The sequence below is a fragment of the Pteropus alecto genome, unplaced genomic scaffold, assembly GCF_000325575.1.
Source record: "Pteropus alecto unplaced genomic scaffold, ASM32557v1 scaffold213, whole genome shotgun sequence".
NCBI classification, from domain to species: domain Eukaryota; kingdom Metazoa; phylum Chordata; class Mammalia; order Chiroptera; family Pteropodidae; genus Pteropus; species Pteropus alecto.
The window spans coordinates 6552097-6576856 of NW_006434829.1; the positions used below are offsets into that span (position 1 = coordinate 6552097).

At 47.9% G+C, this 24760-nt stretch overlaps 1 protein-coding gene and 1 pseudogene across 1 annotated transcript in view; one reads left to right on the forward strand and one right to left on the reverse strand.

The window, feature by feature from the left end:
• The window catches only part of ALDH2 (aldehyde dehydrogenase 2 family member), a gene marked incomplete at its 5' end in the record, with an annotated part of 27289 nt that extends 3753 nt beyond the window's left edge, over positions 1-23536 (forward strand). Inside the window, 11 exons of the mRNA XM_025045508.1 lie at positions 5499-5603; positions 7861-7940; positions 10337-10448; positions 10946-11074; positions 11515-11628; positions 13293-13395; positions 13974-14158; positions 16499-16663; positions 18289-18446; positions 19907-20021; positions 22085-23536. Coding sequence (XP_024901276.1) covers positions 5499-5603; positions 7861-7940; positions 10337-10448; positions 10946-11074; positions 11515-11628; positions 13293-13395; positions 13974-14158; positions 16499-16663; positions 18289-18446; positions 19907-20021; positions 22085-22117 — 1299 coding nt within the window. The remainder of the gene's footprint in view (positions 1-5498; positions 5604-7860; positions 7941-10336; positions 10449-10945; positions 11075-11514; positions 11629-13292; positions 13396-13973; positions 14159-16498; positions 16664-18288; positions 18447-19906; positions 20022-22084) is intronic.
• On the reverse strand, positions 8289-8405 carry LOC112478373 (annotated as a pseudogene).
• Positions 23537-24760: the final 1224 nt, after the last annotated feature.

Sequence of the window (24760 nt, forward strand, 5' to 3'; positions counted from 1 at the left end):
CAGTTAAAGGACCTTCGCTTTCTTTAAATGTAAATGTTTTGTTTCTTTAAAATTAAGTAGTAGCAGGTAGGCAGATAGAAAAAGAAAAAAGAAAGCGACAGCCCTCCAGTGTCCCAGCCTTGAAGATAAGTACTGCTGTCAGTTAATATATGGAGAATAGGAATTTGATTTTCCTCCTTTTCCTCCAGAGCCAAATCCTATGTTGGTTTAAGCAGTGCTCTGGGGTGGCTCTGTGCTAAAATGAGTCAGGCGAAATATCCCTACACTGGTTTTCTTGCTTGTTTAGGAATGTTAAGATCCTTTGTAGAAATAATAGACGCAATAGAGAACCTGAGGATTTCCCTGGCCTCGCCTTGGTTAATTCTGCTTCTAACGAGTTTATTTTAAAGGAGCACAAATGCTGTTCGATACCTCCTGCACCACCCAGAATCTGTGACAACATGCTGAGTTAACAGTGACTGGGCTATAAGAACGCTTGTGGCCATCAGGTCAAGTAGAGACCAGATGTGTTTCTTGTGGACATTCGTCGGTATCCCCTGATCCGATAATCATGATTACTGCGAACGGGCCCTATGCTGAAGACTTGTACCTACATTTTTACCTTGCATCCTACTAACAACTCTATGCCCGGGTATTATTGCTGTCTCACCTTACAGATGAGGAAACAAGTTCACATTAACTAGTATGAAACCAGGGTTCGGACTTATCTCCAGGGTTCAACTCTAACACACATACCCTTAGCCACAGTTTGCCTCATGCCCAGGCCTTGTGATCAGACAGGATATAAATATTTGAGGGACAACTGAATCAAATATTTGGAATCAGAAGCGAGGAGCCATGTTTGTGTTCATACTTGTATTCCCAGCATACCACCGAGATCTGAATATGATCATTGCTTAGTAAATATTTATCGAAGGCATGAACGGTTGCCGTTTATGAAACTATGCTTATAATTTGTGCTCCAGTAGTAAGGAATAGGTCCCAATATTTATACTCAAAAGGGCCTTTTTTAGGGAGTGAATGTGCCCAGAAATGTGGGGACGTGCAGGGAGTGCTGAAGTTGGCCAAGGGAAGAGATTGCAGCATGACAGAGGTTGCCAAATACGCTGGCAAACAGTCCATCCTACAACCAGCCCTCTCTCACCTTGGAGGTGTTGACAATCCAGGAACACAGAACAAAAAACTCTGGGAAACGGGGAGAGGAGGGAAGAGCTAGGGGTTCAGGTGCCACAATGTCTCCGGCAAGTCTGGGGGAGGTGGCCGTCCTCGGCTGTGATCCCAGACTAACCCGGAGGTTTCTAGATGATTGTGTCGGAAAGTGTGAATGTGCGTGGTATTCTATGTTCATCAGGAATTTTTCTCCTTCGGATCTTGTGGTACAAAAGGTGGCATGTGCTTTCTGCTGGACATAAGCTGCGTAACTGCCACCGAAGAAGGAAGCACCAGCAGAAGGAGCCCCAGGATACAAAACCACAGCATGTGCTCACTCACTTTTGGGGAAATGGACATATCTCAGGGACAGATCCCTGATTCGTTCATGCATGAAAGCCTGAACAAAAATCTTTCTAGAATGTGCCCTGCCTCCTTAAATTGGAGCTACGGAAAGTTATTAACCTTTTATTGGGGACCGTGGACAGAAAATGCCTATCCATTGCCATGGGGTGGAGGTGGCATTGGAATATCGCCCTGTCAGGGTCCTGCAGCCCTGCTCCCAGCTCTGCTGTCCCTGCTCCGGCTTCCAAGCCAGCCACCCCCCAACCCCCAAGTTTCTGTTTGCATTTCCAAATCCACCGCGGCCTGGAAAACAAGCTGCTGGAGGTAGCCAAGGACCATGTTATTCTCTGACTCAGCGATTCGAACTTTTACACTCTCATCTGCCCCACGTTTGCAGAGATGGACGCTGAAGGATGCTTGCTGCAGCAGCACTGTCGGGCACGGTGAAAACTTGTCCTGAAAGTGTATTTCTAGGTAACGGTTAGGTTCGTATTGAGGAATGCTGTGTTGCTTAAAATAATGTGGCGGATCTGCCTGTGGAATGTCGTCTAAGACAAACTTACTGAGAAAAGCGAGTTATGAAATAGAAGTCCGCGATCCCCAGTTCGAATGGCCGTGCCCCCTGCCTGCCCATTCCCTCCGGTACCCCAGCACCGGCACAGTTCCAGGGCCCCCTCTGGTCAACCCTTACCCTCACCCTGTAGCCACGGGGGCCCTTTTGGTCCCTCCTGTCACCAAGCTCTCCCTCAGGTCCCCCTCTGGCACTGTCTGGCCCCAAGGCCTGTTTGTTTCCACTTCTCACTTTGTTGGTTTGCCGGCTGACTGGGCTTCTCTTCCCCAGGACGTGGGCTCAGGGGCCAGGAATGGCCCTCACTTAAAACTTGCTGTGTGGATGAGTGACTCCAACTTACAAAATGAAGTGAGACGTACTTCTTAAAATATATATAAAAGAGAGTATTTTGATGGAAAAGCTCTATGAGTTTTGCCAAGAGTCCATATTCAAAACCTCAATTCCTGAGGTTGCTAGGGTGTCGCTCTGCTTCTAGAAACTATGAGGAAGGGTGAGCGGGGAGGATGCCCCCGTCCCGCCCAGGGTGGCCGAGTTAAGCATGTTATGTAAGTCAGCTTTGAGTTTTGGATAGGAAGTTCTGCAGCATTTGGCCTGGATACATCATGGTGATTATTCAAGAGAAGTTGCTGGGAAACTCTCCTCACTTGAAGCAGAACTTCTGCAGAGGCTCAGTCTGAGGACAGTTGCATCCTCCACTCCGCCTCGCCGAGGGAGGGGTAGGGAGACCACTGAAGTCTGGCTCTAGGAGAAGGGAAACGGGGACTCTTAAGTAGAAGGGCGATTCTGGGTTCCTGCAAACCCAGGATTATCTTATCGGTTAGAACGGAGGATGGACTCTTAAAAATCCAGCTGTGGAGATGGACGCAGCAAATGCGGGGCTCTGAAAGGCAGGTGGATGCTAGCGAGTAGTCTTTCCAGGGTTCGAGTCTAAGATCCGGGGAAAAGTGAGGCCCTGCCCGGGGAGGAAGGGATGAGGACAGTGGGAATTTACCAGACTGGCCCACTTCTCTGCTTCACCCTTCCTGATATTTACAAAATAACAATTAAAACTTTTTCAGGACAAACTAATTTAGTACGTTGATATGCAGACCTACCTGGCCCTGGCTCTTAGAAATATTTAACCTGACAGAGCCACAGATCTAGAACACTGCAGCGGGGAGACCCACTGTGTGTGGGGTCCTGGCTTGGGAACTTTATACCGGGTGTTGCATTTAATCCTCACATTAGCCCCCAGGTGCATTATCCCTAGAGACTGATGAAGCATCCACAAGTGAAGGGATGGCCCAAGGGCACAGCCTGTGAGGGGTAGGGCTGAGATTGAACACAGGTCTGTCTGGCTTAGAGATCAATGCTTTTTCCAGCATCCAGAATAAAAACTCAAACTCAAATCCGCGGCAGAGCCGTGAGCAAACCATAGAGATGGAACGGCGCGAGGCCAGCCAGACTCGCCCCGCGCACTGCCTCTCCTCAGGCGCCTCTGGGAAGCAGTCGGAGGTGAGGCTGTGGAACCCGAGCCTGCACTCAGAGTGGCAAACGGAACAAATGCTCAGCAAATAGTGGCAGAGCCTGTGCCCAGCCCTCCTCCCTCCTCCCTCCGCCCTGGGTGTTAGCTCTGCGCCTCCCATGAACTTCTCTCTCCTCCACATTCGCCGGGAGGAGGAGGCTGATTCTCAGAGAGGGGAGCAAGGGTGCGGGGCTTGGCCCCCGCCCGGCCAAGTCCATCTTGAACTCAGGTCTACCTGGCTTTGGGCCCAAACTCTTTCTGCCACACCCATTCCCCCCACTGAATACTACCAGTCACTCACTTCCCAGTCCTCCTGCCCCTCCTGCAGGGGCGAAAAACAAAGGTGTGTTTCCCTCAAGATTAATGTCAACTACTGTGAAATCACAAACACATATTTCCAAAGAGCCTGACCGATGTTTACCTGTGTTCTCGGGCCAATGCCAAGAGCCTCTTAAAGGTGGCTATACAACCACGGGGGACTGGCCGCAAGCCAAATGTGAGCCTGGGAAGATGACCCCTGGGAGCCCCTTCCTGACCGGCTCCTTCCCGTGTTGCTCACTCACCACGGCCGTCAGCACTGCACGCTTATTCCATGCGAAGCTCGGTGCAAGCACCTGGGGCCACCACTTGTCCCTTTATGAGGGGCACTGTGGTGATTCCCACTTTACAGATGAGGAAACGAAGGCGTGGGGAGGTGACGTGCTTTGCCCCACATGACACGACGAGGCGCAGAAGTGCCAGAATTCATCCAGATTCTCGTCTCAACCCCTGCTCTTGACCACTGAGCTGGGCCAGCCCTCTGCGGGTCCTGCTGGCCCTGAGATCTCAGGCTCCAGCATGAGCTGAGCTCTGGGCTTTGCTCCATGGCTCCCTTCATCGCTTAGGGCTCAAGTCAAATGCCTGCTCCTCAGCGGCCCTCCCCGGTCATCCCGGCTAAAGTTCTCTGCCCTCCCCCCTTTCATACCGTCTCTGGATCCGATTTTTTTCCTTTGCACTTAGCAAGGCAGTCTGGGATTGCCTTGTGTATTGATTTGCTTCTCTATTTTCTGTGCCTGCCAAAGTGCCAGCCCCATGAGAGAAAGGTTCTTATTGGGTTTGGTTTCCACTGTGTCCTCAGCCCTAAAACTGTGCCTGGCCCATCACAGGTGTTCACTAAATATTTGCTGAATGGCCAAAAGAATAATCCAACTCGGTTCTCACAACAACCCCGTGCACTGGTGTGGTAGAGAAAAGATGCTGCCAATTCCTTGCTGCTCCTCCCAAGGAATCCGGACGTGGCCTGTGACACACTTTAACCAATGGAATTTGGTGTCGGAAATGAGGCCCTGTGACTTCTAAAGCTAGATCTTAAGAACCTTTTCAGCTTCTGCTTGCATCTCCTGGTACGCTCTTTCTGGGGAAGCTAGCTGTCGAATGAGAAGTCTGACTAGCCCAAACCTGCCATATGCTCTGGAAGCCCAAGCAGCCATGGGAAGCAGACATGAGTAAAGAAGCCATCGTGCACATCCAGTCCCAGGTGCCCTCACTTTGCGACCATATGTATAAGCCCTAGAGAGCTCAGGAGAGCCATTCCCAGCTGAGACCAATCAATGGACACAACTGTAAGAGGTAACAGTAGGTCATTTTGAGCCACCAAGTTTCGAAATGATGTTACACGTCATTATGTACAGATAACTGATAAAGTAGGAAGGTTCTCTTCATTTTTCAGATCCAAGAAAACAAGGCACTAAAAGATCAAATGACTTACCCAAGGTCAGCAGAGTGGGCACTCGAGCTCAGATTGTCTCCAAGGCCTGTGCTTTCAACCTCAAGGCCACACATCTCTGAAGCTAATCCATACTTCTGATTTTTTTTTTTTTTTTTTACATAGCTGGTGGTCGGTTTCGGGTTTAGAGCTGGTCCTGAGAACTTTCTGCCTTCTCATTATAGATCTTCATAAACAACGAGTGGCATGACGCCGTCAGCAAGAAAACATTCCCCACTGTCAATCCATCCACTGGGGAAGTCATCTGTCAGGTAGCTGAAGGGGACAAGGTGAGAACTGGTGACTTACCTTGGGGCAAGGCTGAGCAGGGTGGGGGTGGGCAAGGATAATTTCATTTTTTTATCTTATGTGTTTTCATATGGTTGAAACTTTACTGTGTGTACATTACTTTCATAACTAAAAAATGCCAATTAAAAATTCTGAGTAAATGAATCAACAGAAACTCTTCTTTGCAGACAAAGGTGCTAGACTGTACCCATATTCACTAATTTGCACAGTCGTGGGTTGTAGACTTGGAATTGAATTTGAGAAAATCTAATCTCTCTAGACCTGGAGAGAGGTGCACAGCTGGATGGAAACCTTGTTCCGTAGAATCTGGGTCTCCTGAGACCTAGCTCTGGTAGTATACTGTGTTCGAGTTATATATGCTCATAGTAATTAAATAGTAATTTTTAAAATTAAAAAATTGGACTTTTAGTAAGAATTTCATTTTTTACAATAGAAAAAGCATTGAAAATAATTCAAGAATGCCTCCTGCCCTTTGCTTTAAAAACGTCTTCTACATTCACATGTAAGGCCTTGTTCCCTTTGCTAAAAGCAAGTGTGAGTACTTTTCTGGCTTATAGGGTAGTCTGATGGTACATGTGTTTAATATTAATGAAAACCGGGCTCTCCACCTCCTGATACACATCTCCCTACATGAAAAATGTCGCTGGGCTGATGTCACTGCTTCCGTGAGGAGAAGGAAGCTGGGTACGCCTGCATTCGTTGGGGACTGCAGTCATCTCGGAAGGACTGGTTAAGTTCGTGGGGCTTGCTTTCTTAGGAAGGGAAAAATGGTCAAATTCTAAGCTCTGACTCTGGAGTGCCTCTCTCTCCAAAACTCTGAGGGGTTTTGAAATAAAAATATGGAAATGGAAACTGTTGGGTACATTCCCTCTGTGACTCTGGAGAGTAACGCTCGCCAGGCGCAGTCCTTTGAGGTCGGGAAGGAATGTGAAGGCCGGGTTTCTGCATGGGCACCAGCTGAAGCCCCTGTGGGTGCCTGTGGCAGTGGGGTATTTGGAGGCGGTTACTGTTAAGAAGGCCTGAGCTGCCTCGGTGCGTGTCTTCCAGGAAGACGTGGACAGGGCAGTAAAAGCTGCCCGGGCCGCCTTCAAGCTGGGCTCGCCCTGGCGCCGCATGGATGCGTCTGGCAGTGAGTTCTCATCCCACATGGTGAATGGGTTCAGGGCATCCCATGGACAGTCAGGAACGGGCCACATGGCTGATAAATAACTAAATGGCATAGGCCGGACACCTTTGGGTGTGCCCCTACACCAACCAGAGATGCCTCTCAGCATCTCCTTTGATATAGTGGGTTTGGCTAAGAAAGGAGGAGATTGGGGGAGACAGGGGAGCCATGATGGGGAGACTTCCCAGGAGAGGGATCCTCAGCAGTGGAAACCTCTCTTGGAGCCCCTCTGTGTAGTGAGCCTTCTCTTTGGCTGCCAGAGGTGGAAGAAACCAGAAGGTAATACCCTCACCTCTCCCCAATCTGTTCTGTACATACTAGCCAGAGAGAATCTTCTAGAAAGCAAATTATACCATGGTGCTCCACTCCTAAGCCTTCCATGGTGTCCTATGTCCTTAAGATAAAGTCCTGTTCCCTGAGCAGGGTCTTCAAGGCCCTGCCTGGTCTGGCTCCATCTCCCAGCTTGTGCTGGACCATGGCCCTCGCACATGGCTCAGCTCACTTGCCTTCCCTCAACTTCTTGACTGCCAAGCTTCTTTGAGTCTCAGGGCCTTTATACGTGTTGTTCCCTCTGCCTGGGCTGCTCTTCTAATCATTGTCATTTGTATTTTGCCTAGTCACCTCCTACATATGCTATAGCTTCTAGCCTAAAGGGTGTTTCTCACGTTGGAGTTTCTCAGACTGGTTTGGGCAGCCTGGCCTTCTCCTTTATAGCACTCTTAATGCTTGTGATTGCTGATGATTCGTGTCTTTCCTCACTGGCTCTTTGCTCTGAAAACTCCTTGTTTGTCTCTGTATTCTCAGCTCCTGGATCTGGCATAGAACAGAAACTCAAATGTGATTGTGAAATGACTAGATGAGAAGTCGGTTCCTCATTCCTCCCATTCCCCTTCTCATTCTCCCCACCTTTGGAGAGGGAGGGACAATGGGCCAGAAATGCCATGGCGTTCAGTGGCACAAAGTGGCCACCAGCCCTCTCGGTCCACACTGAGCCCCTCTGCTGCTTGTCACCCATTTGCTTTGATTCGTTCCTATGCCGGCATGTCTGTGCTGATCCCATTCTCTTTTCTCAGGCCTTGGAGACCCTGGACAATGGCAAGCCCTACATCACCTCCTACCTGGTGGATCTGAATAAGGTCATCAAATGTTTACGGTGGGGCTCAGACTTCCTGTTCTTTGTTTCGGCTGTGCCAGAGGAGAGGGAGTATCGCTAGGGAGGCAGAAACAGAATCATGTAAAGGATAAACATCTCGTGGGAAAATCCCTCAATACTGAAAATGTAATTCAGTCATAAATGTTTTCTCTTGCGTCTTGAGTCAGTTTTGGTAATTTAAGTGTGAGTTGGATTTGTCTGTATCATCCGGGTTAGCTAATTTGATGGCTTCAGTTCATAGTATTCTCTTGTAATCCTTTTTGTCTCTGTGAGGTCGATCATAATGTCCCCACTTTCACTTCTGATTTTATTTTTTATTTTTTTAATATTATTTATTATTATTATTTATGCCTACGGCAGCTGGTCTTCCTAGGTGGTCTCCCATCCAAGTACTAATCAGGCCCGATCCTGCTTAGCTTCCGAGATCAGTCATCGGGGCGTGTTCAGGGTGGCGTGGCCGTAGACCATGGACCGTGGCTCCACTGGGGCGCGAACCTAGGACCTTCTGCGTGTGAAGCAGACGTGCTAACCGCTACACTGTGGAACCACGTCCTCATTTCTGATTTGAGTCATTTGTGTCTTCTCTCTTTTTTCTTTCTATCTGAAGGTTTGTCAGTTTTGTGAATGTTTTCAAAGAACAACTTTTGGTTTCGTTGATTCTCTCTGTTGTTTTTCTGTTCTCCATTTTCTCTCTCTCTGTTCTTATCTTTCTTTCTTTCCTCTCGCCTAGCTTTGGGTTAGTTTGATCATAAACATTTTAGTGACCTAGAAAAACAAGGTGAGCAATGAGAGCTCTTTGGTTGCCAGTAACAGAGACTCAGTTTAACTTGGGCAACAGAGTCAGGGCTCTTAAATCCAGAAGGCCACTGAGTCTCTGCCCACCCCAGCCCCAGTCCCCACCACTTGTCTCTGGCCAGGAAGAGGCTTTCGTTTCGTGTTTGTTTTTGTTATAGGAGCCCCAGGAAGGACTAGCAACACTTTTTAAATAAAAGGCAACAGGTCATAAAAAAATTCCTCTTTCTACCTCCTTCAGGGCTAGTTTGCATGTTGGAACCTGGCTGCGCACAGCTGGGCTTGCTTCTGTATGCATGACTGTAGCCAGACTAAGCTGCAGTCCCTTAGTTCTGATGCCAAATTTCTGGCCTTGAGTCTGATCACCTGTGGGCCGGGTAGACCGATCATTGTGCAAATAATGGCTGTTTCCCTATGACCATGTGGATGAAGGTGGAGAGGCAGCAGCAGTACCAGAGAAGTAGGGGTTGGACAACATAACAGTTTTCATCCAGGGCAGTTAGGTCACTCAGGGGCAGTGGTAAATTTCTGGAGACATTTTTGGTTGTCACTACTAGGTGAGAAGGGGTGCTACTGGCATCTAGAGCGTAGGCACCAGGATGCTGCTAAAATTTACATCTTACAATGCACCAGAAAGCTAACCACCGTAAAGAATCGTACAGCCCTAAATGTCAACAGTGCCCAAATCGAGACCCTCACTCTGCCCCAGAGAGAGTAGCCTGGTGGATCACGGGCAGAGCCCCACGCCTTCCTGGGTTTTGGCAGTGTGCCTTTGTGCTGATTAAATAACTATTCTGAGGCCTGCAAAACGCATGTAATGCAGACCTGGGTGGCTGCAGTGCCTTGTATAGACTGGCAACTCCTTGGCTATTTTTTCCCCCAGGGGCACAAACCCCTATTCAAACCCTGGTAAACTTTGGTCTCAGGCTAACCTTGCCAGACATACTCATTTCAAAGATCTTTCTTTCACGCTAGATATTTCATCTTTCCCCTAGCCTTCATTTTTTCTACTTCCTGGAAAACTTAACCGTCACATACTATAAACATCTGTTCTTTTCTCCACAGCTCTAATTTGCTATACTTTTCTGTCACTTGTGTCCCTGTCTGTCTAGGTAATAAGCTTTACAAGGGTTAGAGGCCAGCTGATTTGTTTTTCTGGTGTCTGTTTATTCAGTCTTAGTACAGTGCTCTGAACAGAGGAAGTGCCAGCTGTTTGATGTTTTTGCATTTTTCCGCCAGATCCGATCCGTGGTTCTCAGATGCTAAGCTATGGTGCTGAGCTGCTACAACAGTCATAGATAAATCTGAATGTTTATCAAAAGTACCGATTCCTGGGTATCACCCCCTAGAGCCAGACTGTAGGTCAGAAGTAAGCGCTTGGGATTTGGTGTTTTTTACGAGCATCCCAGGTGATTCTGAGACTTAGAAGTTAGTTCCCTAGAGTGAATTATTGTGACCTTAGCAGTTACAGTCTTTCTGGGAACAAGCCAAGAGCACGGGCAATTATCAGAAACCCCCAGTTGGACAGTTTGAGTGTCCTCTTTCTGCCAGGGTTTATAGGGGTCCCTGACAGCCACTGATGAAGCTTGGACTTTCTTTTTTAGCTATTATGCTGGCTGGGCTGATAAGCACCATGGGAAAACCATTCCCATCGATGGAGACTTCTTCAGTTACACCCGCCTCGAACCATTGGGCGTGTGCGGGCAGATCATCCCGGTGAGTGGGAGCCTCGTAATGAATGAATGATTTTTCAGGAGAGCCCTGAAAGGCAGCGACCTCTGACAGGCTCATCGCACAGGTGGGAGGGTCTGTGGGGCGACGCTGGAGGGTGGCCTGGCCTGGCTAGTGGTTGAGAACATGGGCTTTGACAAAGCCAACCTGGGTTCAGGTCGCAGCCCTGCCCCTCATGAAGTCTGTGACCTTCGGCAAGCCATTCTTCCCCTAAGCCTGGGTGTCCGGCCCTAGAAAGCAGAAGTGAACACAGAACCCATCTTTGGGAGGAAGGGAGGGTTGAATGTGACGGGTTAGCACGGAGAAAGTGCTCATGTATGTGAGGCGCTGTTGTTGCGTCCGTCGCCTGCTTCATCATCTGTCTTAAACCTATGATCGAGTCGTGGGGGGCACACGGGGGGTTCCGAGAAGTTGCCGCTGCATCCACTCTCTGGGGAGCCACTTTCCGTAGCTTGGATTTCGGGAGTGTGTTTTTCTTACAGTGGAATTTCCCACTGTTGATGCAAGCATGGAAACTGGGCCCAGCCTTGGCGACTGGAAACGTGGTTGTGATGAAGGTGGCTGAGCAGACCCCACTCACTGCCCTCTATGTGGCCAACCTGATTAAGGAGGTACGTGGATGTCCATTCTGACCTCTAAATGCCCTTGTGTAGGCTGGCTCTAAAGGAGTTCTGGGGAGGGGCCTCAGGGCCCCAAAGTGAGGGGGGGGTGTCTCTGTCGAGCAGGGGCTAAATGCCCCCCTACCACCACACTTCAGCCAAATCTTACCTGTTTTATACCTTGGGCTTCAAAGACCTCTTTGAAGAATGAAGTTGTTCCGAGTGAAGTCCCTGAGGGGAAGGGCCTCAGCTCCAGGGAACTCTGCAAGGCAGGTTCCTAGCTGCACCCTTGGAATTCCTGAGCGTAGGTACCCTGGAAGACTGCTCTGCTCCCCCGTGTCCTGGGCAGGTGGCCCTGGCCTTGGCCTCTCTGGGTAGGATGCGTGCTCCTTCTTCTAGGCCTTCTAGAACAGGAGAGTAATGCCCAGTGTCCCCTGGCTGTTTGCACACAGGCTGGCTTTCCCCCTGGCGTGGTCAATATAGTTCCTGGATTTGGCCCCACGGCTGGCGCTGCCATTGCCTCCCACAAGGATGTGGATAAAGTGGCCTTCACAGGCTCCACTGAGGTAAGGTATCCCCCGGACCTCAAGCTGGTGGCGTGTTTGGCTCAAGGTCCCACTGTCCTAAAAGGATGAGGAGTTATTAGCCTCTGGGTATTGCGTGGCGGGTATGGGAGTTCCGCCCCAGGACCACCTCTGGGTGAGTGTGCCAAGAGTATGCAGGGTGGAGCCCTTTGTAGGTGTCTGACACTCCCGCTGCGGTCAGAGGCGGTGGGGGGAGTGGGCTGGAACAAAGAAGCCGGACTGTTGAGACTTCACATAGCCCAGAGCTGACCACGGGCCCAAGGTCAAAGCACCTGGGCTGTGTCAGGCTCCTTGACCAGCACTGCGCTGGCAGTTAAAGAGCATGGATGGGCTTCGGAAAGATATGAGTTCCTATTCCCGCCTTGCCATTACGACATGGGGTGAGTCGCTGAATGTCCTTGAGGCTCTGTTCCAAGGATGGCAGCGTCTGTGCAGCAGAGACTGTCTGTGTAGTGTAGTGGGGAAGGCAGTGGTGGGCTCTGGAATCGATGGTTTCGGCAGCACTTACCAGCTGTGCAACCTTGGGCAAGTCACTTGGCCTCCTGCAGCCTCCGTTTCCCCATCTGGTAAATGGGATGATAACCGCACCCACCTCACCGGGATGGAGTGAGTGCGATAAAACTCCCGAAGTGTTCAGCAGAAGTCTAGCCCCGGGGCAAGTGAATGAATGACTGAGTGGGGGCTGTTGTCATGCGGCTCCAAGTGCCAGGTCCTGGAGAGAGAAAGACCAATAAGATGCCTGTGGTTCCTTAAACATAATGTCCTTGAAAGCTGGGACACATTCCTCCTAAAGAGGTAGCTTTTTCCTACCCCTGAATTCTTGGAAGGTTTCACTTTATGACATCAGGGAAGGCGGCTGAACAGTGTCATGAATGTCATCTTTGAACAGCTCCCCCTACCCGCCCTTCCTGAGGTGAAGACATCTTCAGACATTCAGTCTGTCCGCAGGGAGGACAGAACAGTGACTAAGACGACGCTGTCAGGTCCTGGTTCTTTCTTTGCTTAGTCACCACCCAAATCAATGCCTAAAGCGGACACTGAGAATCACAGAGGGGATGGTGTCCTGACCGAGACACATGTGTTCATTCAACAAATAAGTACGGGGGCGGCTTTGTGCCAGGCTCTGAGGAGACGGAGGTGAGAAGCACTCCACCTTTGTCCTCATGGAGTGAGGGGCCACATTCAAAACATCGTGGAAAGGAGGCAGGGCAGCGGGTCTGAACCGGTGCTGGGCTTGGGCTGCCCAAGTGTGAATTCTGATTCCATATTGACCAGCTGTGTGACTTCAGCATGTGACCTGACTACGCTGAGCCGCAGCTCCCACACTTCTATATCAAGGCAAAGAGCCGCCCCTACTTCTGAAGTCGTTGTGAGGACTGAACTTAATGTGCACAAAGCACTTAGCACCGTGCCTAGTATGAAGCCACACAGCAATGACTCTGCTTGTGCAGTTATTGTCATCGTCATCCTGGGAACTCAGAGGGGTGGGGCAGTGCAGTAAGGAATGGCCAGATTTGGTGAAATTTTCCAGGTCCCTTGTAGTCCGGCTACTTGAGTCCTCAAGTTGCGGGGTCCTCTGTTCTGTCCTGGGAGCATTTGGTCCCTTCTCCTCCCCTGAGAGCTCGTCTTTTCCTGCTTCCTTACAGGTTGGCCAGCTAATCCAGGTTGCTGCGGGGAGCAGTAACCTCAAGAGAGTGACCTTGGAGCTGGGGGGAAAGAGCCCCAATATCATCATGTCAGATGCCGACAGTAAGTTTTCGGGGGGGAGGGAGTCTGGCTTTGTAGGCAGCCACTAGCTGTCCATGCTGCGGTCCCTCCCTCCTGCGGCCCTCGCCACCCACCGGGACGGTCTCTGCCCCAGGGCGTCGGGAGGAAGGCCAGGCTCCTCAGCACAGCCCTGCGGCCAGCACAGGCCTCCTCGCTGCAATTGTCTGCGCTTCGCTGAGCCGCTTGGCTGCCCAGCCGTACCGCGTGCTCTCAGCCCGGTCTTCCTCTGTCACAGCCTTTTCCCTGTCCTGCCGAGCTCCCAGATCTGCCTTCCCCGTGGGAGCCTTCCCTGACCACCACAGGCCAGCTGGGTGGGTCCTCCGGCTGCCCTCGGCTCCATGACCACTGTGGGTTTTGGCTGCTACTCTTCGTGTCTGTCTGCCGCTCGGTCCCCACACGCACAGAAGGGGACAGAGTGGCAGACAGACACGAAGAGTAGCGGTCATAACCCACAGGGGTCTGGCACCCGGCAGGCTCGATGCTGTTGGCGGCGTGCATGCGTCAAGGGGGCGGGCAGCCAGGTCGTCCTTCTCCCCTAATGGCTGCTGCTTCCTCCCCAGTGGACTGGGCTGTGGAGCAGGCCCACTTCGCCCTGTTCTTCAACCAGGGCCAGTGCTGCACTGCGGGCTCCAGGACCTTTGTTCAGGAGGATGTTTACGCCGAGTTTGTGGAGCGGAGCGTCACCCGGGCCAAGTCTCGGGTGGTTGGGAACCCCTTTGACAGCCGGACTGAGCAGGGGCCACAGGTACGCTGGCAGCTGTAGGTGGGTCTGGGTGTCCGGAACCAGCATGGAGAAGCAGAAAGGGCCTCAGACTCGGAGTCAGGCGGGTCTGGCTTCAAGTCTTGGCTCTGCCGTTTAGCGGCTGTGTGTCCCTGGGAAGCCTCATGCCCTCCCTGAGCTGCCATTCTCCTGTCTTGACACCCACACCTCCTAACTCACGTGGTGGCTGTGAAGTGGAACTTAATGGTGGAAAGCACTTTGTAAATTACACACACAGCATAACTACTAGGGGTGTCTGTGCAAAAGGGAACGCGTGCTTCCAGGACCTCGGCCATCGCAGAGATGCATCCATCAGGACACATGCGGGCCTGTCACCCGGTTACCTGGAGAGGAGGGTGGAGGGCCATGGCATGAAGAGCAGAGTGACTTTATTTCACTTTGTGCTCTTCTGAGCTGTTTGATTTAAAGAAAAAAAAAAAAATTTTTTTTTGTTTTTTTACCATGACCGTGTATTCATTTTAATCAATAAAACTGTAGCCAGTGATACTTAATTATAAGAAATACGGTGCCTCTCCCCGCCATTTCCTCTCACGTCTTGGTCCTTTTTCCAGCATTTTCCTTGGACCCAACCTGTCCTGGGCTCACTCTCCACGGGGCTCTGCGCTGGCCTCCTCCAGCCATGCCCTCCCAGGGACCAGGAGTCCACAGGGCCGGGGACGCTCCCAACTCCCACAAGGCCCTGCCCCTGTGGCCACAGGTGCTTCTGCAGGCTCCATCCTCCTGAGGGTGTCTGAACTGCGGCGTCCACCCCGCAGGCTCCAGGGCTGGCCAAGGCACCTTTTTTATTTAAAAAAAAAAATCAACAGACTTTATTCTTTTAGAGCAGTTTAGTTTACAGGAAAATGAGCAGAAACTGTAGAGTTCCCACAGACCACCAGCCCCTCCATCCCCCTCGTTCCCTTATTATTAACATCTTGCATTAGTGTGGTACATTTGTTATAACCGATGAACCAATATTAATATTATTAACTAAAGTCTAGTTTATCTTAGGGTTCACCCAAATTCTATGGGTTTCAACAAATGTAAAATTGTGAAGACACGTGTCCATCATTGCATTTACGGCCCTAAAATTGCCCTGTGCCCCACTTATCCACCCCTCCCCCCAACCCCTGGCAGCCACTGATCATTTCACCATCTCTACAGTTTTATCTTTTCTCTACAGAACGTCATATAGTTGGAATCGTACAGTATATAGTCTTGTCAGATTGGTTTCCCTGCCCCCAAATTGGCTCCTGTAACTTAGCAATATGCATTTAAGGTTCCTCCATGTATTTTCATGACTTGACAGCTCGCTCCTTTTTATGCCTGAATGGATGTACCGCCTGGTCTTTATGTGCTCCTCTGCTGCAGACCCTTAGGAGGGTTCTGCTTCTTGGCTATCGTAGACAGTGCTCCTACAAATCCCAACATCTCTTTTTCTGTCTTATTTTACTTTGTGGTTTGCGGCTAATTATTAAGTGATACAAATTTCTATTAAAATTGAATTAAAAAGTGTTTAAAGTAAAACATAAGACCTCTCCCTTGCTTCCCTCATGTCCATCCCCCGTAGGTGAACCCCCCACATACACACACAGTTAGGTTTTTATGTGTGTTTTAACAAAAACAGGATTATATGACGTGTATTTATTCTACAATCTTTCCCCCCTTTTTACAGAATATGTTAGGCTATCTTTCTATGTCAGTTCTATTAATGACGACACAATATGTGGATGTACCTTAATTAATCTGTCTCTCTAGTAATGTATCTTAGAATTATGTCTGTTTTTTGCTTTTACAGAGTGCTCTCCAGTGAATATCCTTGTTCAGGTCCCTTTGTCACATGTAGAATAAATTCCTAGAAGTTAAATAGCTGGGTCAAAGGGAATGAACATTTAATTTTTGACCGATGTTCATTTCATAAACTACTTGCCGAAAGAGCTGTACCTGCTTACGATCCTTCTTTTTTAAGTTGAGCTACAACTGACATACAATGTATTTATTAGGCCTTCTAACAGTGTGTGAATATTATAGTGTATTTAAGATACCCTTGCCATCATTGTATTTTCTTACTATTTTCAATGTTTATTAATCTCATAGTTGAAAAATAAAAACTATGGGTTTGCTCTGCATGTCTTTGAGGGCTGATGAGGTTGGTTGAACCTTTTTTCTTATGTTTATTAGCCCTTGGTATTTCCCCTTCTGAGCTTTGCTTAGTCATGACCGTGGCCCACTTCCCAGTTATCTCCTTGCCAGTGTGGTTCTAAGCCTGAAGCCAGGAGAGGCCTGGCTTTAACTTTCTGTAACTCTGGGCTCTTTCTCCCACAGGTGGATGAAACTCAGTTTAAGAAGATCCTTGGCTATATCAAATCTGGGAAAGAGGAGGGGGCAAAGTTGCTATGTGGTGGAGGGGCAGCCGCTGACCGTGGCTACTTCATCCAGCCCACTGTGTTCGGGGATGTGCAAGACAGCATGACCATCGCAAAGGAGGAGGTTAGCACGGGCTGGCAACTCAGGGGAATGTTCTTACAAGTGAACAGTTCAGCTCAACATCTTGACACTGTGACCCAGCAGCTGGCTTTGGGCTAAATCTTGGTTCTATGCCTAGGACAGATAGTTTACAATTCACATGTGATCTTGTCACTCCTCTTCAGCCTCCTACGGCTACCCACTGTCCGGGAGAATGTCTACATTCCCCGGCATAGCCTACAGGCCCATTGTGTTCTAGTCCCTGTGAGCCACGAATCCAGGAACGATGCTGCCCAGCCTTTCTGGGGTCTTCGTATAAGCAGGACATTGTACTAGACCAAAGGGCTGACTTCCCCAGTGGCGAGAGTTCCTTGGTGTCCACCCCTCAGCGCTCATTACAATGGCAGGGCAGCAGTTCTGTCTCATTGGTTTATTTTACAAATATTGAGCGCCAACTGTGTGCCAGGCCCTCTGCAGACCCTGGAGAGCCAGCGGAACCCATAATGTGTTCTCTGCCCTCACTCCACTGCCCCTGGCTGCATTCAGCCCTGTAGTGGCCCTACTGGAGGAAATGTTATAGTGTCACTCCCTTTCACGTATAGTTCATAGTGAAATAATATTAAAATGCAAAATCAGGGTAATAAAGTCCAACACACTTGTGCTTCTCCTCCCATCATGAATACTTTGATTTTTTTTTTTTTAAATCTCAAATATCAATTTTCCGGAAGGGTTGGGCGAGGGCGCCTCTGCTTGGCTAGTGCCCGAAGCGCACGATGCCGCCTCATGTCCTTGCTGCAACCATGTGAGCTCCGGGCAGGCTTCTCCCTCCGTCTTGACACTTTCCAGTCCTGGCATCAGCCACTTCTTTAAGAAGTCCTAGTTTCCTCTGGGGATTTCATGAGAATGGGTGCTGGGTGGGCCTGGAACTGTTTCTCTCCCTGCCCTTCACCCCTCTCGGGTCTGGCCAGATTCTGTTCCCGTATAACAGCTTGACTGTCACTTCTGTGGAGTCCCTCTCAGACACCCCTCCTCCCCAGCACTCAGGCCCAGTGACTGCTCAGTGCACTGCTTCTAATGGTTGCATTCTAGTCACCTGATGACATTATGATCACTGACAGTCTGTCCCCCTGAGAGCAGCCATACCCCAACAGTAACAAGCACACTGAGCTGCGATGTCTTGGTTCCTAAATCCCGTTCTTCACTAAAATGAACCAGGATTCCTTGAAGAAATGGCTCATTCCAAGAATAGGGCAGGGAAAGTAAAGGATAACCCTGCATGTCTTGGGAGCAGAGACTGTATTTTGTTTATAGTTGTTTCTTCAGCATCTAGTGTGTGCCTTGTTGAATGACTGACATATTTTTTGACACTAAATCCATGTGCAACGTGCCAGTAATGCGTACGTTGCAGGATTATTTAGAAATAAGATATGGTCTGTAAAGCATGGGGCATATAGAAGGTAGCTGATCCCTGTCAGCTTCCTTCCCTTTGTGTTTCAGTGAGCTTGGGAGCTGTCGTCTTCCTCTGGAACTGTTAGGGTACATCTAGGGTCTTGTTCCCACATCTGGGAACATCTGCTCAGGTCTGTGAAAGCTGGATAGCAAGTGGTTCTATGTCTGCCACACCCTCCCACTCTGCTCTCTCACCCCAGATCTTTGGGCCAGTCATGCAGATCCTAAAGTTCAAGACCATCGAGGAAGTCGTCGAGAGAGCCAACAGTTCCAAGTACGGGCTGGCCGCAGCTGTCTTCACCAAGGACTTGGACAAAGCCAATTACGTGTCCCACGCGCTCCAGGCTGGTACAGTGTGGTAAGAGCCTCTCAGCAGCTCCTCACACCTAGGCAGGGACCCCCAAAGCCAGGGTCTTCTGGAATCCGGTGCTCACATGTCAGAATTTGGGGTACTGGGCTCAGGGCATGCTACAGCAGATAGATGAGAGCTTTTCCTGCCCACTGTGCTCCGAGAACAGTGCATATGCCCATGCAGCTGTTCTCAGGCAAGCAGATGGATGACCAGGGACTTCTGGCCAAGCTGTGACAAGGGTGGGAGACCAGGGCTAAGGGCCTATACCTTAGGCCCATTAGGATGGCTGTAATTTTAAAACACAGAAAATATCATGTTAGTGAGATGTAGAGAAACTGGAATCCTCACACGTTGCTGTGGGGAATGGAAGATGGTGTAGCCGCTGTGGAAGACAGTTTGGCAGGTCCTCAATGAGCTAAACATAGAACTAGCACAGGCCCCGGTAATTCCACTCCTGGGCACCTACCAAGAGAAACAGAAACGTACGTCTGCACAAAAAAAAGTGCACCTGAATGTTCACAGCAGACTAATCACAATAGCCAGAAGGTGGAAACAACCCAAATGTCTACCAGCTGATGGCCAGATAAACATGTGTGGTCCGTTCGTGCAGTGAAGTACTGTTTGGCCATAAGCAGGAACGAGGTGCTGGCACACGCTATGACATAGCTGAATCTTAAAAATGTGATACTAAGTGGAAGAAGCCAGACACAAAAGGCCACACATGTTATATGACTCCACTTGTAGGAAATGTCCAGGACAGGCAAATCCTTAGAGTCAGAAAGATCAGTGGCTACCAGGGATGGGGGGCAGGGGGATGGGGAGTGACCGCTTAATGGGGACAGGGTTTCTTTTGGGAATGACAAAAATATTCTGGAATTAATCACTGGTGATGGTTTGGACAACATAAATATGCTATAAAACACTGAATTGTACACTTTAAAATGGTGAGTTTTAAATTCAATTAAAATTTAGTAGCTTTTAAAAATTGCAAAAAAAAATGTGAAGCACAGGATAGAGAATATAGTCAATAATGTTGTAATAACTGTGTTTAGTGCCAGGTGGGTACTAGAGTAATCGGGGGGATCACTTTGTAAATTAGATAAACAACTAACCACTGTGCTGTATACCTGAAACTAATATAAAATAATACTAAGTGTCAACTCTAATAGAAAAATACAATTTTTTTAAAAATTGCAAAAAAAGCTTAGCACCTAATTAGCAAAAGTGAGTCATTAAAATGGGATGTACCCTGTTATTGACATCCACCTGTGACCACATCAGGAAGGACAAAGATGACTTATAGATTGGTTTCATGAGGCTTGCTTTCAACTCCTCCATGGCTGGTTTTATATAGTTCTTCCCATCTATTTTTTCTCAATCAAATTTTAGGGCAATATAGGAGGTTCGAGGGGTGTATGACACATATCCCCTAAGAGTTACTTCTGAAATCTTGTTTCAAATTATAGGGTTAACTGCTATGACGTGTTTGAGGCCCAGGCGCCATTTGGTGGCTACAAGGTATCTGGGAACGGCCGGGAGCTGGGAGAGGACAGTCTGCAGGCCTACACTGAAGTGAAAACCGTGAGTACGGGCACCTTCCTGCCTGTCTCCACTGTGACAGTCCATCAGTACTCGTTACTAGTTTCTCATTTTAAGCCAGAGAAGCTACAAGACAAGAGTAAAAACCCAGTCTGTGCTCTGCTCCAGGAAAAATAACTAGACTTGGCCATGCCTCTGCCTATACAGTCTTTTGCTGGGCTTCATGATAAGCCAAGTTCTGTAAAACGTGAGAGGAAGAAAGATCCTAGTAGCTTGAAGCAGCAAGGAAAAGCTTCTAATAAAATCAAGCGATGTGAGTAGATTCTCAAGGGCCATAAATATACCCATATCCATACTCATATTGATTTTGTAATTTCAGTGATAGGGCTATAACCCAAAGAACCAATCAGAAATACAAAGAAAGCCTCATTTCCATAACTATTCATCACAGCACTATCTCTTTAAGAGGGAAAAATCAGATGTAACTTAACATGTTCAAAAAATTGCGGAACACCTAAATCATGGAGTTCTAATAGCTACTATAATATTTTTGTAGAATATTTGATATGGAAAGTGCTCATCCTTTAAAGTAAAAAAGCAGGATTCAAAGTAACATGCAATAGGTTACCAATTTAAAAACTGCATATGCACATATATAGATACTGAGATATCTTTATTTATAAACATAAAAAAGCCAGGAAACACAGACACTAAAGTGAAAATGACCTTTTCTCTACAGTGAACACTACGGGTTAGCCAGGAGACGTAATCATAAGAGGTATTTAAAGAAAAGAGAGATGGGCGAGCTGGGCTTTCCCAGGACTGGGAACGGAAAAGCCCAGGGCAAGCAGACCAGCAGGATGAGCAGGGTGAGAGAAGGCAAACTGGTCTTCACTCAGTACTACAGTGGTGAGCCCGAGCATAAATGATTCGTAAGACACACCTACATTCTTAGGAGACTCACTAGAGTGAAACATATTTGCTCGTTTACAGATAACTTCCCCATCTGTACAAGAGGCAAGACCCAGGTTTGAAATTGACAACGGGATATCATTGGCCTAGAACTGTTCATCAGAGTGGTAGTTAAGGATGGGGTTATTTAGGTGTGGAGTGAGGGGGCAGGGATGGCTAGGATTGAGCCCAAGGAACTGCAGTATCTACGGATGGACTGGAGGGCAGTAGGAGAGTCTGAAGAGAGGAAGCTTGAGTTGAGGTGATTCGTGGAGGAATACAAGTTAACGGGCTGTTGACAGGAACTGAGACCCTGGAGAAAACAGAAGACTTTTGAGGACGAAAGTGGCAGGACCGGATGCATCAGTCCAGCACCCACACTGTGCCAAGCACTGTGCTTAGTGCTTGTGGTAAAGATTCTTGTATTTTGAGCTTTGGAACTCAAGTGATGATACTAACAAAAACGGATTTTTTCAGAAGTCGAGTTTGCAAGCAGGACTGATGAGGAAATTTCTGTTTTTAAACTCGTTTTTACTGAGTCTTACTTTGTGTCAGAATCTGTGCTAAATTTTTTTGAATATACGACCTCATTTAGTGCTTACGGCAACCCCATGAAGGAGATGCTATCCCATTTTACAAGTGAGGAAACAAGGCATGTAGAGGTGAAGTACTTGCCCAGTAGAGGGTAAAGCTGGAATTCAACCCCAAATCCAACTGAATCTGGAATCTTTCCATTTAACCCACTGAGACACCTGTCAGCTTCAACACATTTTTTTCTTTGCTTTGATTCTTTTGGAGGAAAATATGGATCTCGGTCAGGGTCTCTCAGCCTCGGCACTCTTGACATTTGGGGTTGGATAACCCTTTGCTCTGGGGGGCTGTCATGTGCAGTACAGGATTGTTGAGCATCATCCCTGACCTCCCATTGATGCCAGTAGGAATCTCATCTCCCCATCCCTTGACAATCAAAACGACTGGGTTAACAGGAGGCAGAGTGTGATCTCATGCAGGACACAGCCCTCGCAGTTCCTGGGACTGGCCAGTTGGAAGTAAGGAAACCCCTCTGCTCAGAGTGAGGCAGCAGCCAGCTGCAGGTGCCTACAGAACACAGGGCGGCATGGAGACTTAACAGCTTCTCTGTACCCCTCTTACAGGTCACAATCAAAGTTCCTCAGAAGAACTCATAAAGGACCACACCGGCTTCTTCTGTACTCATCCAGTGACAGAAAATTCAACAAGACCAACAACAAAACCAACGAGATCAACGATGAAACCTAAAAATCTCAAAAGAGAAATTCTCTCACAAAAATCTTTTGGAACAAGAAAATCCCAGAATTTGAGTTCCTATGGGGTGGGTATGGGGTGAAAAGAGTATGGGAAGTCTCTGAAATTGCAACAGTACTAGCATTCAAGGTGATTTTTCAAAAATAGATTTAAATGTCTCCTTCCGTCCATTTGATATACTTTTGTAACTTGCCTTTATGAGGGAAGAAAAAAGCCACTGTTTATAATTGTACCAACATTGAGGCCATAGCTAGCATCTTGCTTTGTATTCTGGATTAAAACTCACTGAAACAGTGCTGCTCTTCACTTTTTGGGTAACTTCCTCCGTTTCAATAACCCGAGGAAATGCCACCACATAGGCATGTCGTCCCCTGGGTTTGTATGCTAACTATTCTCCTCCCCTACTGTGGGCAAACAGCTTTAGTTTTGTGTGTTGAATTAACAGATAACTGTGGCTCATCCACCTGTGGCAGGCCTGTGCTAGGCACTACGGATGATACCAACATGAGACTCCCAGCCTCTCCCAGAGGGGCAGGTAAAGCAGGAAAGAGACACTTGACATCCAAGGCTGTCATTTTTTTTTTAAGTTCAAAAATGTGATCAAAACGAGCGAGATAGATTCATGCTGGACCAATTTCATGAGATTGATTTGGAAACCAGATGTCAGTTTACTCATTTTAAGTGAGATCCGTATTTCCAGTAACCAGACCTTTTACATCTCCTATCCAGAACACTGCCTTCCTTTAGGGGTGTGGCAAATTAATGTGTATTATTAGTAAATTAGGAATCAGAAGATTCTTTGGTGAGCAATGGAATCAGAGCAAAAGGATCTGAATCATAGTAGAAGTTTGTGGAGTTAGTGATCATGTCTGGGGCCCAGAGTCCTTTAAGAATTTGAGCAAAAGTTTGATCTTCTCTTAAGAAGAATACGCTTTGTGTATAATTTTGCAGACAGTGTCAGGGGAGTGATGAAGCTCATTGGTGACCCCTGGTCTTATATCGCTCAGGCTAAGCCACATCTTGATAAAATGGTCCTTATTTTGCTAAAGACTAATATGACTTATTTGAATAGCACTTCACACTTTTTGTCATATATGCATAAACCTGTACTATTATTTACTTTTTTCTTTAAATCAACTATTATATTCAGATAAAAATTAAATAAGCACCTTATTGCCATACTTAAAACAATAGCTTTAACTGCCAGAAATAGAAGGCATTATATAAAAGATAAGAAAAATGATGTGACTAAATTCAAATAATGAAATACAAGTAGACTTAATTGTTTAGATGTTTATATACAAATAAATCTAATCATTCTACCACTGTTCATACCTGAAATAAGTGTGCGTCACTGGGGAGACTAGGATTTTGACCAGTTGGCAACAACAGGTTATTCCAGTTCGTGATGCTTCAAGATGAAATCGAGTTCACTGCCAATAAAATGAATCTATATTTTAGCTTTCATGATAACCAGCAACAACAACGCCATGATGCGTAAACCTAGCGGCAAAGGGCAAAGCTTTGAACCCAGCCCCCTTCTCCTGTCCTGCTCTGTGGCCTCCTCCCAGGCTTCGGGTAGCACCAGGGATAGATTGGTCAGCTGAAATGGCCATGCCTGTCCTCACCGCACTTGAAATCTATTTCGATATGTTCTCTAACCTAAAGAAAATTCCTCTTGAGATTTAGGGTGATGCTTTCCGTATGTCTAACCATGCCACCAAATTAACGCCAAAACTCTCATGATGTAGGATGAGATTACTTCTAAGAGGGTTTATACAGTCTATCATTTAAGAATATTTTAGCTGCAAATGTCAAAACCAAATTCAAACCAGTATAAAAAGATGGCTCCCACATTCTAAAATCCTGGGATCTTGGCTTTGGACATGGCTTGGTTCAGAAGTTCAGAAAGCTTCCATCTGTTGATTTCAACTCTGCCACATAGCCTTCATTTTCAGGCCATACTCATCCATTTTGGTTCTGGCAGGTCTGGATCCTTAGAGGAGCCAACTGCCCTCAAGAGCTGTAGCCTCATGCCATGCCAGGCCCAAGTCCGCTGGCTAGGAGAAAGCCCCTTTTTGCTAGTTCAGGCAAAGACCTCGAGGCTCACACTGATTGGTCCAGTCGATGGAACACCTCACCCCTATCCCAACCCATCGCTGTGGCCAGAGGTATGAGATATGCTGATTCACTTAGACCTGAGTCATAACGGTCCACCCTTGTAGCCTGGAGTGACACTTCCTCTAAGTCCACCTGGGCTGAGAATAAGAGAGGGATGGATCCCCAAGAGAAACTTGGGGCTCTTGCCTTAGGAGGGGAAATGGAGACTGGAGAGTCCCCTCCTGAGCTACTGCCAACCTTTTAGTACTCCCAACCATGTTGCCAAGAACCCCATTAAGAGTGAATTGGAAAAAACAAATATAATGTTTCTTGCACTCAAGCTCTATGAATCAGACTCACTAATTTTAAGAGAATCCATTCTTTAACGAATACAAAGGAAATGCTAGCTATGAAGAGATGTCTATAATGTTGATTTGACATCCTAG